The 23,970-nt window shown below is 39.0% G+C and overlaps 1 protein-coding gene across 1 annotated transcript; it reads right to left on the reverse strand.

Moving 5' to 3' along the window:
• Positions 1-16,914: 16,914 nt before the first annotated feature.
• LOC110884431 (aldose reductase) lies at positions 16,915-23,544 on the reverse strand. Its single transcript, XM_022132145.2, has 6 exons — positions 23,357-23,544; positions 23,218-23,268; positions 20,588-20,749; positions 20,295-20,501; positions 18,021-18,092; positions 16,915-17,482 (listed from the first exon to the last, which is right to left on the reverse strand). Exons 1-6 carry the CDS (start codon positions 23,498-23,500, stop codon positions 17,150-17,152), a joined length of 969 nt encoding a protein of 322 aa, XP_021987837.1. The 5' UTR covers positions 23,501-23,544; the 3' UTR covers positions 16,915-17,149.
• Between the last annotated feature and the right edge of the window lie 426 nt (positions 23,545-23,970).

The raw sequence follows: 23,970 nt of genomic DNA on the forward strand, positions 1-23,970 counted from the left end.
TTGTTGATGATTGTTTGGCCATGTTTTGTGAATAAAATGGATAACCGGTTAGCATGTTTATGTTTCGGAGTGTGTTGATAGAATGGATATTCATGATTTTGGTTGATTAAATATAATATGTCTCGGATTGAATGGTTTGCATGTTATATGATGATGGTTATTGATGCTTGTTATCCGGATGATGTTACGAGAAGGATTGGAGGGTTTTTATGCATGATCTCGGGGTTGGTTTGTTGATAAATGGGGTTGATTGTTCATAAGAAATTTCTTGAATGTGTTTGAATATGGTAAGAACATGTATGAATGTCCTTGAAATATTTTGAATATGCCTTGTTTGATCTGTTTTAGACATAATTTGGACAAGAAAACATGTTTAGTGGGGATAGTACACTGTTACATGAAAATGCAATTCTATTGGTCAGTACATTGCAGGTTCTAGAAGATTTGTTGTGCACGTAATCGCGGTTGCGAGTCGCAACCTTTGGTTGCGACTCGAGACCACATCAAGTCTTGTCGAGATCTCCCGGTTGCGAGTCGCAATCAACGCGTATCGAATCCGGTTGCGAGTCGTAACCACTGCTGCTAAGTCGGAACCGCTAGTTGCGAGTCGTAACCTCTGGTTGCGACTCGAAACCAAAACGTGATGAACCGAGACCTCGGTTGCGAGTCGTAACCTCGGTTGCGAGTCGCAACCACCCTTGTCTCGACTGGACTATTTTAGTGTTATTGGGCTTTGACTGTTGGGCTTTCTGTTGACTGGGCTACGTGTTGTTGCTACTGATTGTGTGTTTAGGGCTGACCCAATAACCCAACTGTTCGTTGTTGTATGCATGCTAAGTGTTTATAACATGTTTGCCATACGTGTTCGCTATGTGCTTATTTGTACCCAACTTGACCCATACTTGGTAACCATGCTAGGACGTGGTGACCAACATACTTGACCGGGTAAAATAATCTACCGAGCAACCCAAGGTGAGTTCACAACTTAAAAGCATGCGTCCCGGTGGTTTGGGACACGAGACTAAAACAACCTTATCCCCTTGTAAAGGGGATACCATTCACTTTCCTTCCCTAGTTACTGGGAACAAACTTACTTTCTCTTCCCTTGTATTGGGAAACCTTTTAGTTAATTACTGTTTATACGGAATGCAACCAAACGGCACTAAACGCAACTCTATCACTCAAGTCCCTACTACATAATACCGATTAGTCGCCGGGGCCAGGCGAACGGGTTATTAGTTGATAGCGCTATTTAGGTTTTACCAACCTCACACCGTGCCATGGTATGGGATCGGTCGTGAACTAATGTACTCAGGCATCCGTCAATGATGATAGAACATTGACATCGGGGCATCCTGCGGAAACGCAAACGGTTACCTAGTGTTCGGTATTGGAAAAACAGTTTAGTCGCTAACTTTTGGGGTAGCTCCCCATGGCATGTATAAACGGATAAATTAACTGGTGAAACGAGTTTTTGGTAATTAAAACTGGACAACTAGTGAACTCACTCAGCATTATTGTTGACCCCCTTACTGCATGCTTTGCAGGTAACCAGTGACTGAGGAGCTGCTGCTTGGGGATGTGTAGTGATCGTCAAAACCCGTGTGTTGGGTTTTATTTATCTCGAACCATGAACTGTCTTTTAAAACTATTTGGTTTATGCTTCCGCTGTTTTGTTTAAACTTACTATTAAACTTAAGCTAAGATGTTTCTAAACTACTGAAGATAACATTTTACTTTACTATTAACCAATGCTTAGTATAATTGGTGGCTGGATCCTGGTCAGTCACGCCCTCAAAGCGGGTGTTATCCGCAGGTGGATTTTGGGGGTGTGACAGATTGGTATCAGAGCCATTGGTTATAGTGAACTTGGTTTTAAAAAGGGGAAAATCTTTTTGAGAAAAACCAGACTATAACCCGTGACTCGTGACGACACTACACTCCAAGTGCAAGGCTCGACTTATCTGACCTCCTAGTTCGGACCCATAATTACTTGCTTGTTTATCTTATGTTTTCTGCTTTACTATACGTACTAGTTTGCCTGATTAGATAGATACGCCTCCCTTCTTCTATCTCATTCTCGCTGTGTTACGACACCATACTCATACTATGTTTTCTGGTTATGAAGACAATGAGTGGACGCGGACGAGGAAACGTCAACATGACTCAGGCTCAGTTCACTAACCTGCTCAACACGGTGGCTGCAGCTTTCGCAGCTCACCCTATAGGTAAGCTCGTTGTTTTAGGATGTTTAGATCCTACCGCCACATCGACTTTTCGCCTCTAAACCTATTTCGCTTCACTCCTCACAACAGGTCAGCCTGCGCCTGTGCAACCACGTGTCTGTACCTTCAAGACCTTCATGGATTGCAAGCCTCTTCCATTCAGTGGCACTGAGGGTGCCATAGGTCTTCTGCACTGGATCGAGAAGGTCGAAGCTGTCTTCGCTGTCTGCGAGTGTCCCCCTGCTAATTGGGTGAAGTTTGCTACTGGTACTCTTGAGGGAAGCGCACTTTCATGGTGGAAGGCGCAGATTCAAATGCTTAGTTTGGAGACTGCTAACGCTACTGCATGGGAAGATTTCAAGGATATGATCAAGGAAGAGTACTGTCACAGGGATGACATCCACAAACTCGAGGACGAGTACTATGAACTCAAGATGGTTGGGTCAGAGATTGAGACCTACACCAAGCTGTCCAACGACTATGCTGCTCTTTGTCCAAACATGTCCCGACCTATGTACCGAAGGATCGAATTGTATATCAAGGGCTTAGTCCCAGAAATCAGGAGCCACGTAACCTCGGCCAACCTCACTGCCATACAGCCCGTGGTTCGTCTTGCCCACAAACTCACCAACCAGGCTGTGGAGGAGGGCAGGTTGCCCAAAAGGATCAGTGCTGCGGAAGGAACTTCTAGTGATGGTAAACGAAAGTGGGATGGAAATCAGGGCAAGGATGCTAACTCTACTCAGGCCCCAGCTCAGCAAAGGAAAACTGACAACAACAAGGGCACTCAACAACAGGGTGGCTACCGGGGAAGCTACCCTAAGTGCAACAAGTGTAACAGGCACCACAATGGGGCATGTAACAAGGGCCAGTGTCAGCGATGCCACAAGATGGGGCACGAAGCCAAGGATTGTAGAAGTCAGTTCCCAGCAAGGCAGAATCAGCAACAACCCCAATAGCAACAGCAGCAGGGAAACAACCGAGCATGTTTTAAATGCGGGGCAACAGGGCACATGCGAAAGGATTGCCCTGAACTGAATCAGAATCGCAACAACAATCAGGGAGCTGGGAACAATGAGCAGAACAACAATGCTGGGAATGCAAGGGGAAGAGCTTTTGTGATTGGAGCTGGAGAAGCAAGGAACGACCCCAACGTCGTGGCGGGTAAGTTCCTTCTTGATGATCGTTATGTTTCTGTGTTATTTGATTCCGGTGCCGATGCCAGCTATGTATCCCTTCGCATTAGTAAGAAACTTAAGCACCCGCCTGCATTATTAAGTTCTAAGCACGTTGTCGAGATAGCTAATGGTAAGAACATCGAGGCCACGCACATGATCCACGACTGCACACTAGAATTGTCTGGCCACACGTTTAGTATCGATCTTTTCCCTGTCAAACTTGGAAGCTTCGACGTCGTCATTGGTATGGATTGGTTATCCAAACATCGTGCTGAGATCCTCTGTCAAGAGAAAGCAGTTCGTATACCTCGTCGTTCTGGCCAACCCCTCATCGTCGAAGGCAACAAAGGTGGAGAAGTCACAGGCATTATCTCGCTTTTAAAAGCCCAGAAGTGTTTACAGAAAGGGCACACCGCTATCCTAGCACTTGTCACCGACACCCACGAAAAGGAAAAGAGGATTGAAGATTTTCCTATAGTACGCGACTATCCCGAGGTATTCCCTGAGGAACTACCTGGACTCCCTCCCCACCGTCAGGTCGAATTTCAAATCGAGCTAGCTCCCAGAGCAGCACCCATAGCTCGTGCACCGTACCGTCTAGCCCCTGCAGAACTGAAGGAACTCTCCACGCAATTACAGGAACTATTGGATAAAGGATTTATCCGTCCTAGTTCATCACCCTGGGGAGCCCCAGTACTCTTTGTCAAGAAGAAGGATGGCACATTCCGAATGTGCATCGACTATCGTGAGCTGAACAAGGTTACCATCAAGAATCGTTACCCTCTCCCGCGCATCGACGACCTATTCAATCAGTTGCAAGGATCGAGCTACTATTCAAAGATCGACCTACGGTCAGGCTATCATCAGCTGAGAGTTCGTAATGAAGACAACTCTAAGACTGCGTTCAGGACTCGTTATGGTCATTACGAGTTCCTCGTTATGCCTTTTGGAATGACTAACGCACCTGCAGTGTTCATGGATCTTATGAACCGCGTATGTAAGCCTTACCTCGACAAATTCGTGATCGTGTTTATCGACGACATCCTGATTTATTCGAAAAGTCAGGAGGAGCATGAACAACACCTACGCCTTATTCTGGAACTCCTTCGCAACGAGCAGCTGTACGCCAAATTCTCTAAATATGACTTCTGGCTTCGAGAAGTCCATTTCCTCGGCCATGTAGTTAATAAGAACGGAATTCACGTCGACCCCGCTAAGATCGAATCAATAAAGAACTGGCCTACGCCTAAGACTCCCACTGAAGTTCGCCAATTCTTGGGTTTGGCAGGCTACTACCGCAGATTCATTCAGGGATTCTCAAAGATTGCACAACCCCTCACTATACTCACTCAGAAAGGCGTCGCCTACAAGTGGAATGAAGCACAGGAGTCTGCTTTTCAGAGGCTTAAGGATAACCTCTGTAGCGCCCCTATTCTCTCATTGCCTGAAGGCACTGACGACTTCGTAGTTTACTGTGATGCATCTATTCATGGGCTCGGTTGCGTGTTAATGCAACGCGAGAAAGTTATTGCCTACGCCTCACGACAACTCAAGACACACGAAAGGAACTACACAACGCATGACTTGGAACTGGGGGCAGTGGTTTTTGCTCTTAAGATATGGAGACATTACCTGTACGGTACCAAGTGCACTATTTACACCGATCACAGGAGTCTCGAGCATATCTTTAGGCAAAAGGAATTAAACATGCGACAGCGCCGCTGGGTCGAACTCTTGAATGACTACGAATGCGCCATCAAGTATCATCCGGGCAAGGCCAATGTCGTGGCAGACGCCCTCAGCCGAAAGGACACTATACCAAAGCGCGTGCGAGCATTGCAACTTACCATCCAGTCTAACCTCCCTACTCAGATCCGAAATGCCCAAGTTGAAGCATTGAAACCGGAAAACATCAGGGCTGAGTCTCTGCGAGGGTCGAGGCAGCGACTAGAACAGAAGGAAGATGGCGCATACTATGTAACAGGGCGCATTTGGGTCCCTCTCTATGGAGATTTGCGTGAGCTCGTAATGGACGAAGCCCACAAGTCCCGCTACTCAGTACATCCTGGTTCGGACAAGATGTACCACGACTTGAAGACTACATATTGGTGGCCTGGTATGAAGGCCCACATAGCAACATACGTCAGCAAATGTTTGACTTGCGCAAGAGTCAAGACAGAATACCAGAAGCCAGCAGGCCTACTCCAACAACCAGAAATCCCGAAATGGAAATGGGAGCAAATTTCCATGGATTTTGTCACAGGGCTACCTAGGTCCCAACGCGGAAATGATACTATTTGGGTGATAGTAGATCGATTGACCAAGTCCGCGCACTTTCTGGCTATTAAGGAAACAGACAAGTTTTCTACCTTGGCAGAAATTTACTTAAAGGAAGTAGTTTCGAGGCACGGGGTGCCAACCTCAATTATTTCCGACCGAGACGCTCGTTTTACTTCGGAATTGTGGCAAGCTATGCACAAATCCTTTGGCTCACGCTTGGACATGAGCACCGCTTATCACCCGCAAACGGATGGACAGTCCGAACGCACCATCCAGACTCTAGAAGACATGCTTAGAGCGTGTGTGATCGATTTTGGCAAGAATTGGAAGAAGCATCTACCGCTAGTAGAGTTCTCCTACAACAACAGCTACCACACTAGTATTCGGGCAGCACCTTTTGAGGCATTGTACGGTCGTAAATGCCGGTCACCTCTTTGCTGGGCGGAAATCGGTGATAGTCAAATCACGGGCCCAGAGATGGTGGTAGATACAACGGAAAAGATTGCCCAGATCAGACAACGCATGGCGGCAGCTCGTGACCGTCAGAAAAGTTACGCTGACAAGCGTAGGAAACCATTGGAATTCCAGGTCGGTGACCGGGTTCTACTCAAAGTCTCACCCTGGAAGGGTGTGGTTCGCTTTGGTAAACGGGGCAAGCTTAATCCGCGATATATCGGACCATTCGAAATTACCGAGAAAATCGGTAAGGTTGCTTATAGATTGAACCTGCCTGAAGAACTGAGTGCGGTACACAACGTTTTTCACGTATCTAATCTGAAGAAGTGTCTATCAGATGAAACGCTCGTAATTCCTTTCAAGGAACTAACTATTGATGAACAGCTACACTTTACTGAGGAACCGATTGAAATCACTGATCGAGAGATCAAAATCCTCAAACGTAGCCAGATACCTCTTGTACGAGTCCGTTGGAACTCGCGACGCGGCCCAGAGTATACCTGGGAGCGGGAAGACCAGATGAAGCACAAGTATCCCCGGCTATTCCCTAACGAAGATCCCAGCACTGAAGCTACGGCCGAATTTCGGGACGAAATTCCAAACTAACGGGGGGATGATGTGACACCCCGTTGAAACGCTTTCACTTACGCTAGCTTGACAGTGGCTGCCTTAACTTTCGGGACGAAAGTTCCTAAAACTTGGGGATAATGTGACACTTCGGGTTTTCCCGGACAACCATTTTTGTAATTGATCAACTTGTATTTATATTTATATATTATTATTAAATGAAAATCGGTGATTCATCGTTACGTGTTCATTATTGAGAAGGTGTACGTATATATATATTTATATATATATATATAGGTATAAGTGTGTATGTGAGACGAGCCGAGACCCGACTCGAGACCGCTTGGTCTCGAGTGAACAGCAAGTGTTGGGCCGGTTAGGGCCGTGCGACCGAGAACCCAACCCGGAAACCCCTAAGCCCACTCGTGACATTATATAAACCGACCCTCCCCTCCCTTAACCATTTTTACAACACTCACCTTCACTCACTCCTTCTTCCTCACTAAAACCCTAAAAACCTAAGAACTCTAGCAACCAAAACCATCTCCTTCTCCCTCTTCCTCTCCCGGATCAAGTAGACAAACGACAAGGAGGATCGGCCGGATCAATCTTCACCCGAACACCCCCTTTCTTACACCTCGAGATAGCCGGTTAGTGTTTTCTTGACTTGAATGTGATCTTCATTATTTTGTGCTTGATTATGCTTGTTGATGATTGTTTGGCCATGTTTTGTGAATAAAATGGATAACCGGTTAGCATGTTTATGTTTCGGAGTGTGTTGATAGAATGGATATTCATGATTTTGGTTGATTAAATATAATATGTCTCGGATTGAATGGTTTGCATGTTATATGATGATGGTTATTGATGCTTGTTATCCGGATGATGTTACGAGAAGGATTGGAGGGTTTTTATGCATGATCTCGGGGTTGGTTTGTTGATAAATGGGGTTGATTGTTCATAAGAAATTTCTTGAATGTGTTTGAATATGGTAAGAACATGTATGAATGTCCTTGAAATATTTTGAATATGCCTTGTTTGATCTGTTTTAGACATAATTTGGACAAGAAAACATGTTTAGTGGGGATAGTACACTGTTACATGAAAATGCAATTCTATTGGTCAGTACATTGCAGGTTCTAGAAGATTTGTTGTGCACGTAATCGCGGTTGCGAGTCGCAACCTTTGGTTGCGACTCGAGACCACATCAAGTCTTGTCGAGATCTCCCGGTTGCGAGTCGCAATCAACGCGTATCGAATCCGGTTGCGAGTCGTAACCACTGCTGCTAAGTCGGAACCGCTAGTTGCGAGTCGTAACCTCTGGTTGCGACTCGAAACCAAAACGTGATGAACCGAGACCTCGGTTGCGAGTCGTAACCTCGGTTGCGAGTCGCAACCACCCTTGTCTCGACTGGACTATTTTAGTGTTATTGGGCTTTGACTGTTGGGCTTTCTGTTGACTAGGCTACGTGTTGTTGCTACTGATTGTGTGTTTAGGGCTGACCCAATAACCCAACTGTTCGTTGTTGTATGCATGCTAAGTGTTTATAACATGTTTGCCATACGTGTTCGCTATGTGCTTATTTGTACCCAACTTGACCCATACTTGGTAACCATGCTAGGACGTGGTGACCAACATACTTGACCGGGTAAAATAATCTACCGAGCAACCCAAGGTGAGTTCACAACTTAAAAGCATGCGTCCCGGTGGTTTGGGACACGAGACTAAAACAACCTTATCCCCTTGTAAAGGGGATACCATTCACTTTCCTTCCCTAGTTACTGGGAACAAACTTACTTTCTCTTCCCTTGTATTGGGAAACCTTTTAGTTAATTACTGTTTATACGGAATGCAACCAAACGGCACTAAACGCAACTCTATCACTCAAGTCCCTACTACATAATACCGATTAGTCGCCGGGGCCAGGCGAACGGGTTATTAGTTGATAGCGCTATTTAGGTTTTACCAACCTCACACCGTGCCATGGTATGGGATCGGTCGTGAACTAATGTACTCAGGCATCCGTCAGTGATGATAGAACATTGACATCGGGGCATCCTGCGGAAACGCAAACGGTTACCTAGTGTTCGGTATTGGAAAAACAGTTTAGTCGCTAACTTTTGGGGTAGCTCCCCATGGCATGTATAAACAGATAAATTAACTGGTGAAACGAGTTTTTGGTAATTAAAACTGGACAACTAGTGAACTCACTCAGCATTATTGTTGACCCCCTTACTGCATGCTTTGCAGGTAACCAGTGACTGAGGAGCTGCTGCTTGGGGATGTGTAGTGATCGTCAAAACCCGTGTGTTGGGTTTTATTTATCTCGAACCATGAACTGTCTTTTAAAACTATTTGGTTTATGCTTCCGCTGTTTTGTTTAAACTTACTATTAAACTTAAGCTAAGATGTTGCTAAACTACTCAAGATAACATTTTACTTTACTATTAACCAATGCTTAGTATAATTGGTGGCTGGATCCTGCTCAGTCACGCCCTCAAAGCGGGTGTTATCCGCAGGTGGATTTTGGGGGTGTGACAATTCATCAGGTCCATAAAAACTGCGGGTGCGTTGGTTAGACCAAAGGGCATAACAACAAATTCGTAATGCCATAACGGGTTCGAAAACGGTTTTAGGAATGTCTTCCTCTTGAATCCATAGCTGATGATATCCTGAACGCAGATCGATCTTAGAGAAACATGATGCACCTTGTAACTGATCATACAAATTGTCGATTCGGGGCAAGGGGTATCGGTTCTTGATGGTTAGCTTATTCAATTCCCAATAGTCGATGCACATCCGGAACGATCCATCCTTCTTTTTGATGAAGAGGACTGGCGCGCCCCAAGGAGAGGTGCTTGGGCGAATAAAGCCTTTTTCGATTAATTCCTGGAGTTGATTCGAGAGTTCCCTCATTTCGGATGGTGCGAGTCGGTAAGGGGCTTTGGCAACGGGGTTAGCTCCAGGAATGAGGTCGATGCGGAAGTCGATATCACGACTTGGTGGTAGTCCGGGAAGATTGTCAGGGAACACCTGAGGAAATTCACGAACCACTGGAACGTCTTTGACTTCAACTTTCTTTTTCTTTTCCTTCTCCGCTACTACAATGTTGGCCAAGAAAGCTCGGTATTCCTTGCGGAGATACTTGCTAGCTTGGACACATGACATAAGCTTGAGACCTTTCGACGTTGTTTCACCATACACACACAATAGATCACCATTCGCGAGCGAGAATCGTATCATCTTTTCAAAGCACACAACTTCAGCATGGTTTTCGCGAAGAAAGTCCATGCCTATTATGACATCAAAGCTTCCGAGTTGCATTGGAATAAGGTCGATTGGAAAGATGTGATTGTTGAGTTCGAGAGTACAATCACGGAGTACAGAATTAACGGCAATAGTTCTTCCCGTAGCGACTTCGACTTCGAATGACGAGGACAGATAAGAGCGCTTACGACTAAGAAGCTTCTCGAATTCAAACGATAGAGTTCCTAGTCAAATTACTTTCAGTCAAATTACTTTCAGTCCCAATCACTATATCTACATACAAGCATCTACATTTCACGTTTCGATGTCGGTTTCGATTGAGTTTGATTGCTTTTCGAGTTTCGATTCGATTTTCGATTGATTCGCTTGAATACCACACCAACATATAAGTAAAACACGCACAAGTAACACATAAGGCACACACACGTAATACAATACCAGAGTTTACATAATTCGAGTATCGAGCTTGATTGATGAATCGATTAGCTTGATTATCGATTGATTAACTTTATCGCATTGTTACTTCCTACTATTCACAGTCGTAAATCGGTCGCATTGATTAAACATTCGATTACTTCGATTCTTTCTGATTACAACACTTACTCCACAGAATACAACCAGAACATAATATAGACTATCTATAGTCATAGAAAGTCAAAGTTGACTTGGACTTGACTTTGACTTTGACATTTGAAAACACGGGGTGTTACACAGTCACTTGTTGTGGTATATTCTCATTGACAAATGATTGAGAAGAACCGATTTTTATCTGAGCTATATCCAGTGCATCCCACAGACGTATCATTGATTGTGGTGTGCCTGTTGATACAACCTGATCCTTTTGAGAGGATGCAGGAGGAGTTTTAGGCTCAGGTTGAGATCTTTCTTCCATCTGCTGTGAGGAAGTAGCAGCAGTGGATTCAGGTGACTTTTGTGTTGTCACAGGTGTTACCTCTGGAATTTCGTCTTCCCGAGTTACCTTTTTGGTGGGTTTGGAGGGCTTTTGGATAGTTTTCTCTTTGGTCTTTTTGATGATTTTTTGTGCGGGTTTCACAGATGTGGTTGTGCTTCTGTGATCACCAGGAGCAGTGGGCTCAACAACAGGGGCCTGAGGAGCAGTTGTTACTACTAAATTCTGCTCAGGTACCTCTGTTTGGGTTTTTAATGGTTTTGACAGCCTTGTGACTGTTTCAGAAGTTAGACTGTTTATTTGAATAGCATTTCCTTGAATAAGCACATGCGCATTATCCTTTGAAAACTTCTTTTGAAGATAAAAACTTAAAAACCTTGGAAACAATAAAAATGATTTTTTATTAACATTCTTAATCATATCATTGAAAATTTCCTAAGAGTAGTTAAAATTTTGTTCAGCCATGATAGCATAGCCCATGTATTGAATTTTCAATGGTATTTCATTAAAAGCTGTTGTTTTATTTGACACACACATCAAGAGGGTATGGAATTAAAACTTCGGAGCAGGAGGAAAACAGCCCTTTTCTAAAGTATTCTTTTTCATTTCTTCTTCATACCCTCTCTCAGACAAATCAGTTTGGTACTCTGTTTTTGGGAAAGAACTTTTACCATCATTGATTTCAAAAACCTCTGAAATGGTTTGAGGTGTAATGACCACTGGAATTCCCCTTATTGATGAAGTAATAGCTAAGGTCTTTTTGTCCATAGTTTCAAGCTTTGCATTTTTCCAGAACTCTCGTTTGGTATCCACGTAGATGGTTTCATTGCAAGTCAACAAAGTTTTGTACTTTGAAGATGAAAGTGCATCAATCACAGAATGAAAACTTGTGTTTTTACTTGTTTTTGCAAGTGTACTCACGTAGTTATGACGGAATTTGAATGGCAGATCCATGATAAATCAAAGGTAGTTAAGAACGAAGGAAGAAGATGAGTGATTTGAGAGAATTTGATGAAAATTGCTTTTGAAAGGAACTTTGAATTCGACTCGATAGTAAAAACCCTGTTTGGGGTTTTGATCAGGGTTTTATAGATAGAAAAAGTGAATGCTGACGTGGCAGCAGTTACAAAAGATCTGACGGCTAAGTACTGTCCATGTGAGAACCACTGATGAATCAATATTAGTAGTTTAGATTGCTGAAAATGAAAATAGTAACTGACTATAACTATTAGTGGATAGACTATCAGTGAATTAAAACACTGACCTTTAACAACAGTCATTTTATAAACAGTGGTTCAAGCATGTTCCTTCTCCCAAAAAACGATATTTTAACCCATCAGTCATTTCAATCCCCTTCAACCTCCACAAAACACTATTTTAACCAAACACTGGTTTTAAACCACCATTTTAACCAAACAGCTGTTTCAACCATAGTTTTCTCAACAGTAGTTCCAAACATCTATTTTCATCCATCTGTTGAACAAAGTTAACAGATGTACCAACCACTGTTTTATTTTCAAACATATGTTCCCAATAACAGAGCTTTGATCATTTAAACATACCTTTGCCAATATTACAGTGCTGAAAATGAAAACAGTAGCTGACTATAACTATCAGTGGATAGTCTATCAGTGGATTAAAACACTGAGCTTTAACTACAGTCACTATATAAACAGTAATTCAAGAATCTTCCTTCTCCAAAAAAACAATATTTTAACCCATCAGTCATTTCAATCCCCTTCAACCTCCACAAAATACTATTTTAACACAACAGTGGTTTTAAACCACCATTTTAACAAAATAGTGGTTTCAACCACAGTTTTCTCAACAGTAGTTACAAACATCTGTTTTCATACATCTGTTGACCGAAGTCAACAGATGTATCAACCACTGTTTTATTTTCAAACATCTGTTCCCAATAACAGAGCTTTGATCATTTAAACATACCTTTGCCAATATTACAAGCTTTTACACTCTCAAACCTAAATATTTATTTACTTAGTTTAAATAACAAACATGGTTAATAATTTTAACAGAACTAATTATATAAAAACTACAAGTGTCAAACAGCATACAAAGTTCATCCATCTGTTGACCCAAGTCAACAGATGTATCAACCACTGTTTTATTTTGAAACATCTGTTCGCAATAAAAGAGCTTTGATCATTTAAACAGACCTTTGCCAATATTACAAGCTTTTACACTCTCAAACATCAATATTCATTCAATAAAATTTTAACGCAGCAAATAACAGAGCTTTGATTAATAATTTTAACATAACTAATTATATATAAAATACAATTGTCAAAACAGCAAATAGCATTCAATAAAATACAGGATCCTAATTCCTAATCAATTGGTGAAACAGTAGTCTCGATAAGTAAAGCTCCTTTCGGACCATTGAAGTTGTCAACATGTTGGAGGTATTTCAGAAGTTCGTTGCTGAGATCAACTTCAATCATATCCCCCCAGATGCTTGTTATCAGCCATTTGTTGTCTTCAATTATATTAGTCCTTCGACGCCTATCTACATAATCAACTACACGAGGATTATTGAAAACAAACACCTTCATCCAGCCTTCTTCTTCATATCTGAGCAAATCAACAGTTAGCTCACCAGACTTTCCAATAACAATCATATGCAGCCTCTTTGCAATGGTCAAAAAATGCCCTTGGCAAGGATTGACTACAATACTCTCGGGAAAATGAAGCATTCTGAAAGTCTCACTTAGAACATCAAAAGCAACGATGTTCCTCTCACCTAATGGATACCAATAATTTGAAACCATAAAATATATGGTTTTATCAGCATAAACTCCTGTAGACCATGAATAACCACTTGAACCATAATTGTTTACGCTACCGGCATTTATTGTTCTCCATGACTCACGACGTCGTGAGTAAACACGAGCAGTAGTTACATTAGTGTAACATCTGATGTTCAGCACTTTCAGATCATTGAACTGATCAAAATAAATTCCACCAGTATCAGACTTTCGATGATGATTGTAATTGAAGTAGTCATCACACAAAATCTTATAGTGCCTGGTAGTTGGATTCCAAAGAATCAACTGATAGCAAATCCCTTGATTACAAACTAACAACAAACCATTAAATGACGATAAAATACGTAAGTTGCTAGGGTGGACATTGTTAGGAAAACTTAAGGTTTTGCTTCTAACAACATTCAAACTACCAGCAACTACGTCGTCAATGACAATTGACGTGTCTTTAAAAGATAATAGTTTCTTTTGTACTGAATCTCCTCTTCGGAGAGCATGCATCATCTGAAATGCATGACTTGACAATTCGCTATAAAAATTCTTGGAAAGACATTTGAAACGACCGTTATCTTCTGCAGAGAGCCTTGTGAAAATCTCGTAAACAATCACTTGAAACCCATTTCTTTCCATTCTGAAGATAGCCTTGTGAAAATCTCGTCAACAAACTTTTGAAGATGATTGAGTAGATGGATGAAAACGGTAATGATCAAAACCACTGGCCAATGTATTTTATATACCAAATGAAGGCGGTTATGACTAAAGAATATGATGCGATAGTCGTTAGGCTTTTAATGCATTTATATGGGAAAAATATAAAATTAAACACGTTATTATAATTAAAAATAACCTATTCATTTACCTATAACACGCCTTTAACATAAGAAAGAAGTGATTGAGTGACGTGCATTAATTGCAAAGTACATATCTCAAGGCATTTTGAATTTGAAATTACCGGTAATTTTTTTACCACTGATATGCTATATGTTTACCAAAGCAAACATCTGCTAGGTTATACTTTCTTAGCTATGGGCAGTAGTTTACACCCTTGAATGTGGGCCAGACCTTTGACATTTAAATATACAGCAATAGTTTGAAATACAAAGATATTGCGAACATCGGTTTAAGCCTCTCCTGTTTCCAACAGTAGCAAGTCAATCAGATGTTGGCAACAACAGATGATAGCAATTGACAACAGTAGCAAGTCAAACAGCCGTTAGATCAGCAGATGATGATTTAGAGCAGATGTTCTCTATACACTAACAGAAATTGATACAATATCAACATAATCTAATAATCTAATTAAACTCAGAAAGAACTTCACTTATACATCAAAAGTCCCAATCTGCAATTACACGATGATCATAAAAATTAGATAATAATACTAATTCAGCTTAAAATCACAACCAAACTTTAAAATCTAACAACACCACCAAAAAATTTACGAACCAAACAGCAAAAATTTAGTGCTTTTATCTACAAATTTAGTGCTTTTAGATTTAAATTGCATCAATGTATATCTTCGAGAATCGCTATGAACTCCACGGAAGTATTTTGAAATTCATCAACATCAGGTCTTTCCTGCGGGTTCTACATCATCATCATCTGCCCAAACTCATATATATAATTATCATTTAAATGAACATTATTAATAATCTTTCTTTGTGTTTAATTTAACTTTATGCTTCTTTTAATACGAACCTATAATAACCCGCAGCAGATTGTATGAATTTCAAACAACTGGGATTAGACTGAAATATAAACCGAGAATTAGAGTATATCACTTGAAAATTAAGAATTCAAAAATTTAAAACTGGAGTAGCAAAAAAAAACACATACTTTACACGAAGTTGAAATAATGACACTGCAAACAACTATAGAACAATCATCATCATCATCATCATCATCTGCAGGAAATACCATTACTCTAGTAAGATAAAATGTTATCTTACAGCAGTAGCAGATGCTTTCTTGCGTTTAGTAGGAACTACTGCGGGTTCTACATCATCATCATCTGCCCAAAATCATACACATAATCATCATTTAACATTATTAATAATCTTTCTTTGTGTTTAATTTAACTTTATGCTTTTTTTAATACAAACCTATAATAACCCGCAACAGATTGTATGGATTTCAAACAACTGAGATTAGACTGAAATATAAACCGAGAATTAGAGTATATCACTTCAAAATTAAGAATTCAAAATTTCAAAACTGGAGTAGCAAAAAACACATACTTTACACGATGTGGAAACAATGACACTGGAAACAACTGTAGAACAATCATCATCATCATCATCAACTGCAGCAGACCATTCACAATCAACATTTAGCCATAACTCAGATAACAAAACTTTAGTAAAAATCAAAAAGAAAAACAAACATAATCATATATATCACATTACCATGATCAAGGAACCACATATCCCCAAAATTATTTCTGAAAGTGGGACAGAGAGAGCTTCAGTTTTCTGTTATCCTTTATGAACAAATGCCGAGTATTGAGAAGAAGGAGTTTGAGGGAGAGATACATTAGAAATGTGGTTTGAAAATACAAAAGTAGAGAACACGTTTATATAAGAACATAATTGATAGAAGTGAGTGAATGACATGAATTAATTAAAAATTACATATCCCCATGCATTTTGAATTTCAAATTACCCGCATTTTCAAAAGAGCTGCTGCTAGGTATACATTTGCCAAAGGCATCATCTGCTACTTTCTTATAGAAGAGCAGATGTTTGCCCTTTGGAATGTGGGTCAGACCATTTGAATATACAAGATAGTGGTTCGTAAATCAAATTAAAGTGATTTATATATTAGGCTTTATGATGTAATAATGAGATAAGAAAAACCTTGTTGGATATACTCTCACGCTGACACGTCAACTTTTCTTATGTCATTGAGATTTCTTCTTTTATAGAAAGTATAGATTCTCATAAGATCCTAACCCACCCAAAGTAAAACTAAACATAAAAATATTTTCGTACTTATGCTATTTGTCCTGTGTGCTTTTTGATAGCTTTTTGTACACAAGTACCATTGGAGTGCTGCAATAGCAAGTACGAGTTGGGTCCAAAGTTTCCCTTTTACCATCCCCGGAATGGTATAATGTAATCATAATAAACATTATTGAAGAAAATATCAAGAAGGTTCTAGTAATCACCTAAAACTATATAGAGATGACTTGGTCTCATATAAAATAACAAATAAAAAACCCTCACCAACTTGGCATAATTAGCAAGTATTTAATTAAACACCACAATACATTGCAACTTATTCATTAAAGTTCAACCAAATTAACTTGCATATTCTACACCATAACATCTTTTACTACGTACAAGTTTCCTTCGTTTTGACCCGTTAGCCGATCCGCCTCTCAGGTTACAAACATGACTAGACATATATTACACACACCAAAAAAAAAAGAAAACAACTTTTAAACACCCATACTTATTGTAACTAGACTTTTTTAAGTTATTTCAGTCCTCATGATCCCATATATCTGCCACACTCCGGTATGGTCCATCGTTCTTGTTCACAAAGAGATCTTCACCATGCAATACTCTTTCTTGATCCGAGATGTTACTTAGAACATTGAAATCTTGATCCGGAATTACCCAATTGAAGACATGCATGTTTTCTTTGATTCTATCAGGGTTTGTTGATTTAGGTATTACACTTGTGCCTCGTTGGATCGCCCACCTCACAAGAACCTGCCCGGGACTCTTGTTTAACTTCTTTGCTATCTTCTCCACCGTCGAATCATGGATGAGATCGCGGCCATTTGCTTGTGATCCCAAAGGCGAATACGCCTATAAAATCAATACAACAAAAGGGATTTTAGCATATATATAACCAGATAAACCCAAGCCCGTCAACTCGCTTACAAATGATCCTAACAAGCTAAAAAGTTGAGCTTGAGTTCGCCTCGTAAAAAGTAGACCCAACTCATTTATTTTTAAAATTTTGTTCTAAGACGATTATTGATTATTTGATTTATATAAATATATTTGTTTCCTGTGTATAAAAAAGACAAAAAAACACCGAAATTTTGTTCTTAGAAGATTAGAGATTATTTGATTTATATTGATATTTTTGTGTGTAGATATATATTGGCTTCTATTTAAAAAGACAAAACAATAAAAAGCCAACCAACCAAGTTCTCGTTTACAAATCTAGCTGAATCAGCTTGCGTTCAAACAAAGCCGATTTCGACCGAGCAGTGACCGTTTTTAAAATGTCGGGCTGCTCAAAAACAGCTCCTGGGCTTTTTAAACAGTCCTAGACATGTCTTTTTCTACACATGATCGGTTAATTTGCAATTTTAGTCCAAGTTTCTATTAATGTTACCGTGACATGGATCCCTTTCTTCTGGCATGCTTCCAGCATTTTGTCATTCCTCCACCCCGGATGCATTTCCATCTAAAATTTAAACAAAATACAAAAAAAACACATATCCATGTTAGAAAATAACTTAAATAATATATGAAACGAGTTGACGCTAACCCGCGCGTTGCGGCGGGACATAATCAAAGCAGAAGATATATATAGTGAAAACTGATAAAAAATGTTTGATTATATGTTAAAGTGACACCGATCGAAACCAAATTAGACGACGATTTATTGATTTGAGATGAGTAATTTTTATACCTAAAAGCAATTTTGCCCTCACCATTCTAGAACATGTCATGGTGCAACCCATAAATATCCAAGTAGAACGTCATGTATTGACATACAAATGAAAGTTTCCATGAATCATTGATCTTATAAAAGTGTACTTTTCTTGCTAGTTAATTAAGCCTTAATTTAATGCATATTAAGTAACAATTCTCTAAATAAGGTTAAGTAGGAATTCCAGAATTCCCGTCATAGTCATGGATATAATTTTCATTGAATTATTATATCTTTTTACCACACATTTACACTTGTAGTTGATGTTTAAACAATGGTGCACCTGATGGATGTTTTGGTATGGAATCACTTAATTTTAGACCAAATTAACTGACTTGCTACTAAAATGAGAACAAATCATACTTCTATACCAGAAACAACTTGCACAGCAAGATAGCCAAAAAAATCAAAATCAATCAGTACAATAATCGACAGTAATTGTCATGCTCCTTATGATCATTAACCACACAGAAAAAAGCGAAAACTATTACCAAAAGTTGGAACAAATCACACTCTCATACCAAGAAAAAATGAAAAAAAAAATGTCAAAACCAACAACAGTAACTTTTATATATCTAGTATGTGGCAAAAAAGGATGCAAGACTCTCATGGAATTGAAAAGACATGATTGCCTCCAATCGTAGTCATCAATTAACAAATTGATGAAGTAATCAAAATAGCATTCTTGTGGTTGGTTTTAATATAATTGTCTTCTTGGCTGCCAAAAAAAAAAACAAAATAGCAACACTTACTCAAATTAAATGGAAATACAAATGGCATAACCATTTTTTTTGACGGTGGGGGAAATATTTCATTAAAACAAAGCCAAAAGTGTACAACACACCCAAAACTGTTACACATACATGCCCTTAAAACAATAAAAAGAAACAGAGACTTCTTGATAACAAAATTTAATCGCTCACTATGTAGTCGCATATAACTTGAAATCTAACCGTCTGTAACAACTGGAACTCCGGAAGGGTCAATCATTGGTGTGTGATCTGTCAACGATTCCGGTGAGAAAGTAACCGCCGTTGCAGGCGCCGATGACTGGATTATATTGGAGTTAGGGGATTTGTGGTGTGCGGCCTGGAGAAATGAATGTTGTGTTGGAGGGAAGGAGATTTGTGGGTGTGAAAGTGATTGGTGGTTATGAGAGAAAAACGCCGGTTCTCAAATGAATTCGATTAAGGAAAAGATGCCAATTTATGACACCCTTAAGACTTAAGATACCGGCACGTCGGCTAAAGAAAACATGTTCGATGCTCTTGGGTTAATTAATTGGTTTTCTAAAACTGCCTAATCGACACCACCCTTTATTGGCATAACTGCCATTCTAATCGACACCATCCTACATACTAAAACATAGAATATTAAATTTAAAGGCACATGTGTAATAAAGGCACCTGTGTTTGTGGTGGTGGTGATATAGGGTGGTGAAAAGGTGGCAATTGATGTGGGGGGTATTGAAAAGGTGTCAAATGATGTGGGAGAAGACGCGTCGGTTAATTAAGATTGAGTGGTGAACGTTGTTGCTTTTTGTAGTATTATATTATATTATATAATTAATTTTCTAACCGACATGATTTTTAAATGAAAGGGTATGACTAAATTTATAATATAATTATATAACCGACACGTCTTTTAAATGAAAGGTATAAAATAATTTTCGAACCAACGCGACTTTAAACGAAAAGGTATAACCCAAGTTTATAATACAATTTTCTAAACGACGCGACTTTTAAACAAAAAAGTATGAATCTAGTTGGTAAAATCACACCTTTTCAAACGGTATGGATTAAAGTAAAATCACACATTTTCAAAGGGACGTGATGTTTAATGAAATGAGACATAACCCAAGTTGTTTTATATCACACCTTTTCAAACGGACGCGATGTTTAATCATACCCCAAGTTACTATTTGTATAAGAGTATAATGTTGTTGATAATTACCTGGCATACAGATGGCATTGTTTGAGCAAAACCAGTGAGCTTATTGAGCTTCTTTAATGTGAAATTGCTTATTCCAATGTCTCTAACCAGGTCTTGTGCTACAAGTTTCTCCATTTCTCTCCACACACCTTCCATGTCAAATTCCAAAACCTCTCCAGCCTTTGGAGGCCTGCTGGCTCCGTCTTTTAGTCGAAACGGCCAATGGATCTGTAAATTTAATTTGTTTGTTTTTAAAAAGAAACCATTATGATTTTAGTATTGAAAGTAATTATTATTAAGTTTAAAGATATTACCAGATAAAGATCAAGGTAGTCAAGTTGAAGCTCTTGAAGGGTGTTTAGCAGTGCCGGACGGACCCTTTCGGGGGAGAGGTCACTGCACCATAGCTTGGATGTAACAAAGAGATCATTCCTTTCAATTCCTGCTTCCATGGCTGCCTTAAGACCTTTCCCCACCTACAAATAAGGTGAAAAATAAAGTCATAAGACTATCTCAAGTGCTACGTATGCCCTTAGACCCCCTTAGCTGCCACGTCATGTGCCACATCATATCCTTACAAATCCTTAAAACCCCTTATTTCATCTCCAACCCTACAAATATCCTTACCCTTCTTAATTTCCACCTCATTACTTACCCACTACACACAATCTATAATCTATAATCTATAATCTATAATAAAAGAAACCAATAAAGGGACACATGTCATTCATTGAAGCCATCAATTAAAAGATAATTATAAAATTAAATTTAATATAAATTTAAACAATTCGTATAAGAGAAAATCTAATATTTTAAAATATTTATCAGATTTAGTAGTAGTGGTAGTCGTAGTCGTAGTAATAATTTCTTCTCTAAAGGACGATAAAGCATTGGATTACATGAACAACATAAGACCATAGTGTTACTATAATATATTTTTTTATGTTGATGGATTAGACAGTCGAACTTAAAATAAAAATACACTTTAGAAACATAATCAAAACTAGGTTATAACCCCGTGTATTACACGGGTTAAGTAAATAAAATATTAAATAGTTAATAACGAAAGTTTAACGAAAAAAGATGGATAAGTTGTTAGGGAAATATCATTAAAAATATAGAGATTAGAAATAACTTAGGTAAAATTAATTAGTGTTAACGAGTCAAAAAAAATCCTAGAAGACAAATCATGTGAAAAATGATTACGTACACCAAGAAAAGTAGTCACCAGATATATTTTTTTATTAAATTCATTTAACCTGTGTAATAAATGTGATTTTTTTAAATATATAACATATTTATTTTTTACCATACAAAATTACATTTATGCAACTCGTGTAATACACAGGATTTTAAAAAATATAACTTTTTTATTATATAGTATATAAAATTAGATTTATTCAATCCATATAATAGATGGAGTTTATAAAGATATAACTTTTTATTGTTCGATATATAAAATTACATGTGCTCAACCCGTATAACACATGAGATTCTTAAAAATGTAACTTTTTTTATTATTTAATATATAAAATTAAATTTACTCAACCCGTACAATACACAGGATTTCTAAAAATACAACATTTTTTTATTATTTAATATATAAAATTACATTTATTCAACCCATATAATAAATGAGATTTTTAATTATATATTGTTTTACTATTTGATAAATAAAATTATATTTATTCAACCCGTATAATAAACAAGATTTTTAAAGATATATATATTTTTATATTATTTGTTATATAAAAATATATTTATTCAACCCGTGTAATACACGGGGTTCTAACCTAGTATTAATATAAAACATTTTGTTCTTTTACTTTTGGCCCAAACACTTACATAAACAAAGCCCTTTGCAAGGGATTAGATGTTCAGGGCATTTATGGACAAAATCTTACAATACTAAAGAAAGGCTTGTAAGGGCCTTAAGGGCATCTCTCCAATGGATGGATTAAAGATAGTCTAATAACACACACTACTTAAACATGCAGAAAAAGTCGATTAATTACAACTTCAGTCTGAAACACATAAATAGCTAACATAATTCTCACACGTTTACTCAAGTCCTTAATTCAATACTTAATTGACATGTTTCAATTTAAAATTTCGAGAACATATTAAGATACCCTTTAGACCGCACGGGGTGGCGTGGATTTGTGGCGTGAAAGTCTAGGGCGGCGTGGTGTGTGAGGGCGGGAAAATCATCGGCGTCAGGGCTTATGGGTGGTGAGGTGGTGGTTTTTCATTGTCTGGTGAGTTTTGGTTAGTTTCAATTGGTTCTTGTTTATTTTTTTTTATAAAAAAAGCTAATAACCACCCTGCTCCCACCCCTCTTTTGGCATCATGAACTCTGTATACCACTCGGTATAGTTTTTTTTTTGAACGGCAAATTTCTTTACTCCTGTCGTATGTGGTCGCATGTGGGACTTGAACCAAGACCCCTCTCTCTCACCCAAAATGTTTAAAGGTTTTGCTCCCACCCAAAATGTTTAAAGGTTTTGCCTGCTAATAGAGCACCACCACAACCATTTAGCAATATATTAATTTTTCTTTTGAGTTCTATTTTGTGATTTGCGTGCAGGGGTGTAAACGAGCAAGGCCCGAGCTTGTTTAAGCTCGACCTTGGTTTGTTTATGGTTACGAGAGGTTACGCTCAAGCTCGGCTGGTTTAACCTTAAGATAGGTTAAGCTCCTTTAGAGCTATATTTCTAAAGCTCGAGCTCGGGGGTAAATTTCAAAACTCAAGCTCAGATCAAGAGCTCGAACTTGGGTTCGAGCCCAGTTAAGATCAGCTTGATTCAAGTTTTTGACAAGTGGAACGAGTAATTCATGAGCATCTCGTCTCGTGTACACCCCTATTTGCACGCTACCACTCTACGTCAAAAAAAACCCTAGTTTTCTTATATTGATTCGTTGATAGGTCAAGTCTAATAACCACCTCTTCTTGAACACCATACTCCCATGCAGTATCAATGTGTCGGTAACCAGCCTGAAACATTTGCGACGTATGAATAAACACAAAAACAGTATATAAAATAGAACACAACAAAAAATAATGGGAAGAAGTTACAATTGACCTCAAGAACAGCGGTGGCGACAGAGTTAGAAGCTTCGGAACCCGATTGCCATGTCCCCAAACCAACTGCAGGAATTCTGTGTCCGCTCAACAGCACAAACGAGTACTGTTCTTCTTCCTTCGCTCTCAATGTTGATTGCGCCATGTCTTTTCAACTTAACCCCCGTTTTCTTTTTTCTCGAACTGTCTTACTTTGTTTCATATATAGCAACCGTGGCTGAAAGAAAGATGTACGTAATATTGGAGCAATGGCTTACACGTAGCTCATGCATTTAAGTGTCAGCAACACTGTACATGTTGTCTTCTTGCCACGTAGGGTTTGAGCTTCCTCATGTTCATCGGCACACCGAACACACGTGGACTATGTAGCTTTTATATTCGTTTCCGTTTTCGTTGTTTAAAAAGGAAATTCTAATAGACTTTTAGCTATTTTATTTTAAAAATAAACGTTTAAAACCAAATACAAATCAAGCCCGTCTCTAGAAGGAGAGGATCAAAACTCTGCAGTTTGCAAGAAGAAGACTTTTTTGTTTTTTTAACGTATGTAGACTTCTAAAATAAATTGGTGGTGGTGTACGGACGGTGGTGGTGGGTGGTGGGTGGTGGTGGCGGGTG

The sequence above is a fragment of the Helianthus annuus genome, chromosome 10 (genome assembly GCF_002127325.2).
Source record: "Helianthus annuus cultivar XRQ/B chromosome 10, HanXRQr2.0-SUNRISE, whole genome shotgun sequence".
Lineage (NCBI taxonomy): Eukaryota > Viridiplantae > Streptophyta > Magnoliopsida > Asterales > Asteraceae > Helianthus > Helianthus annuus.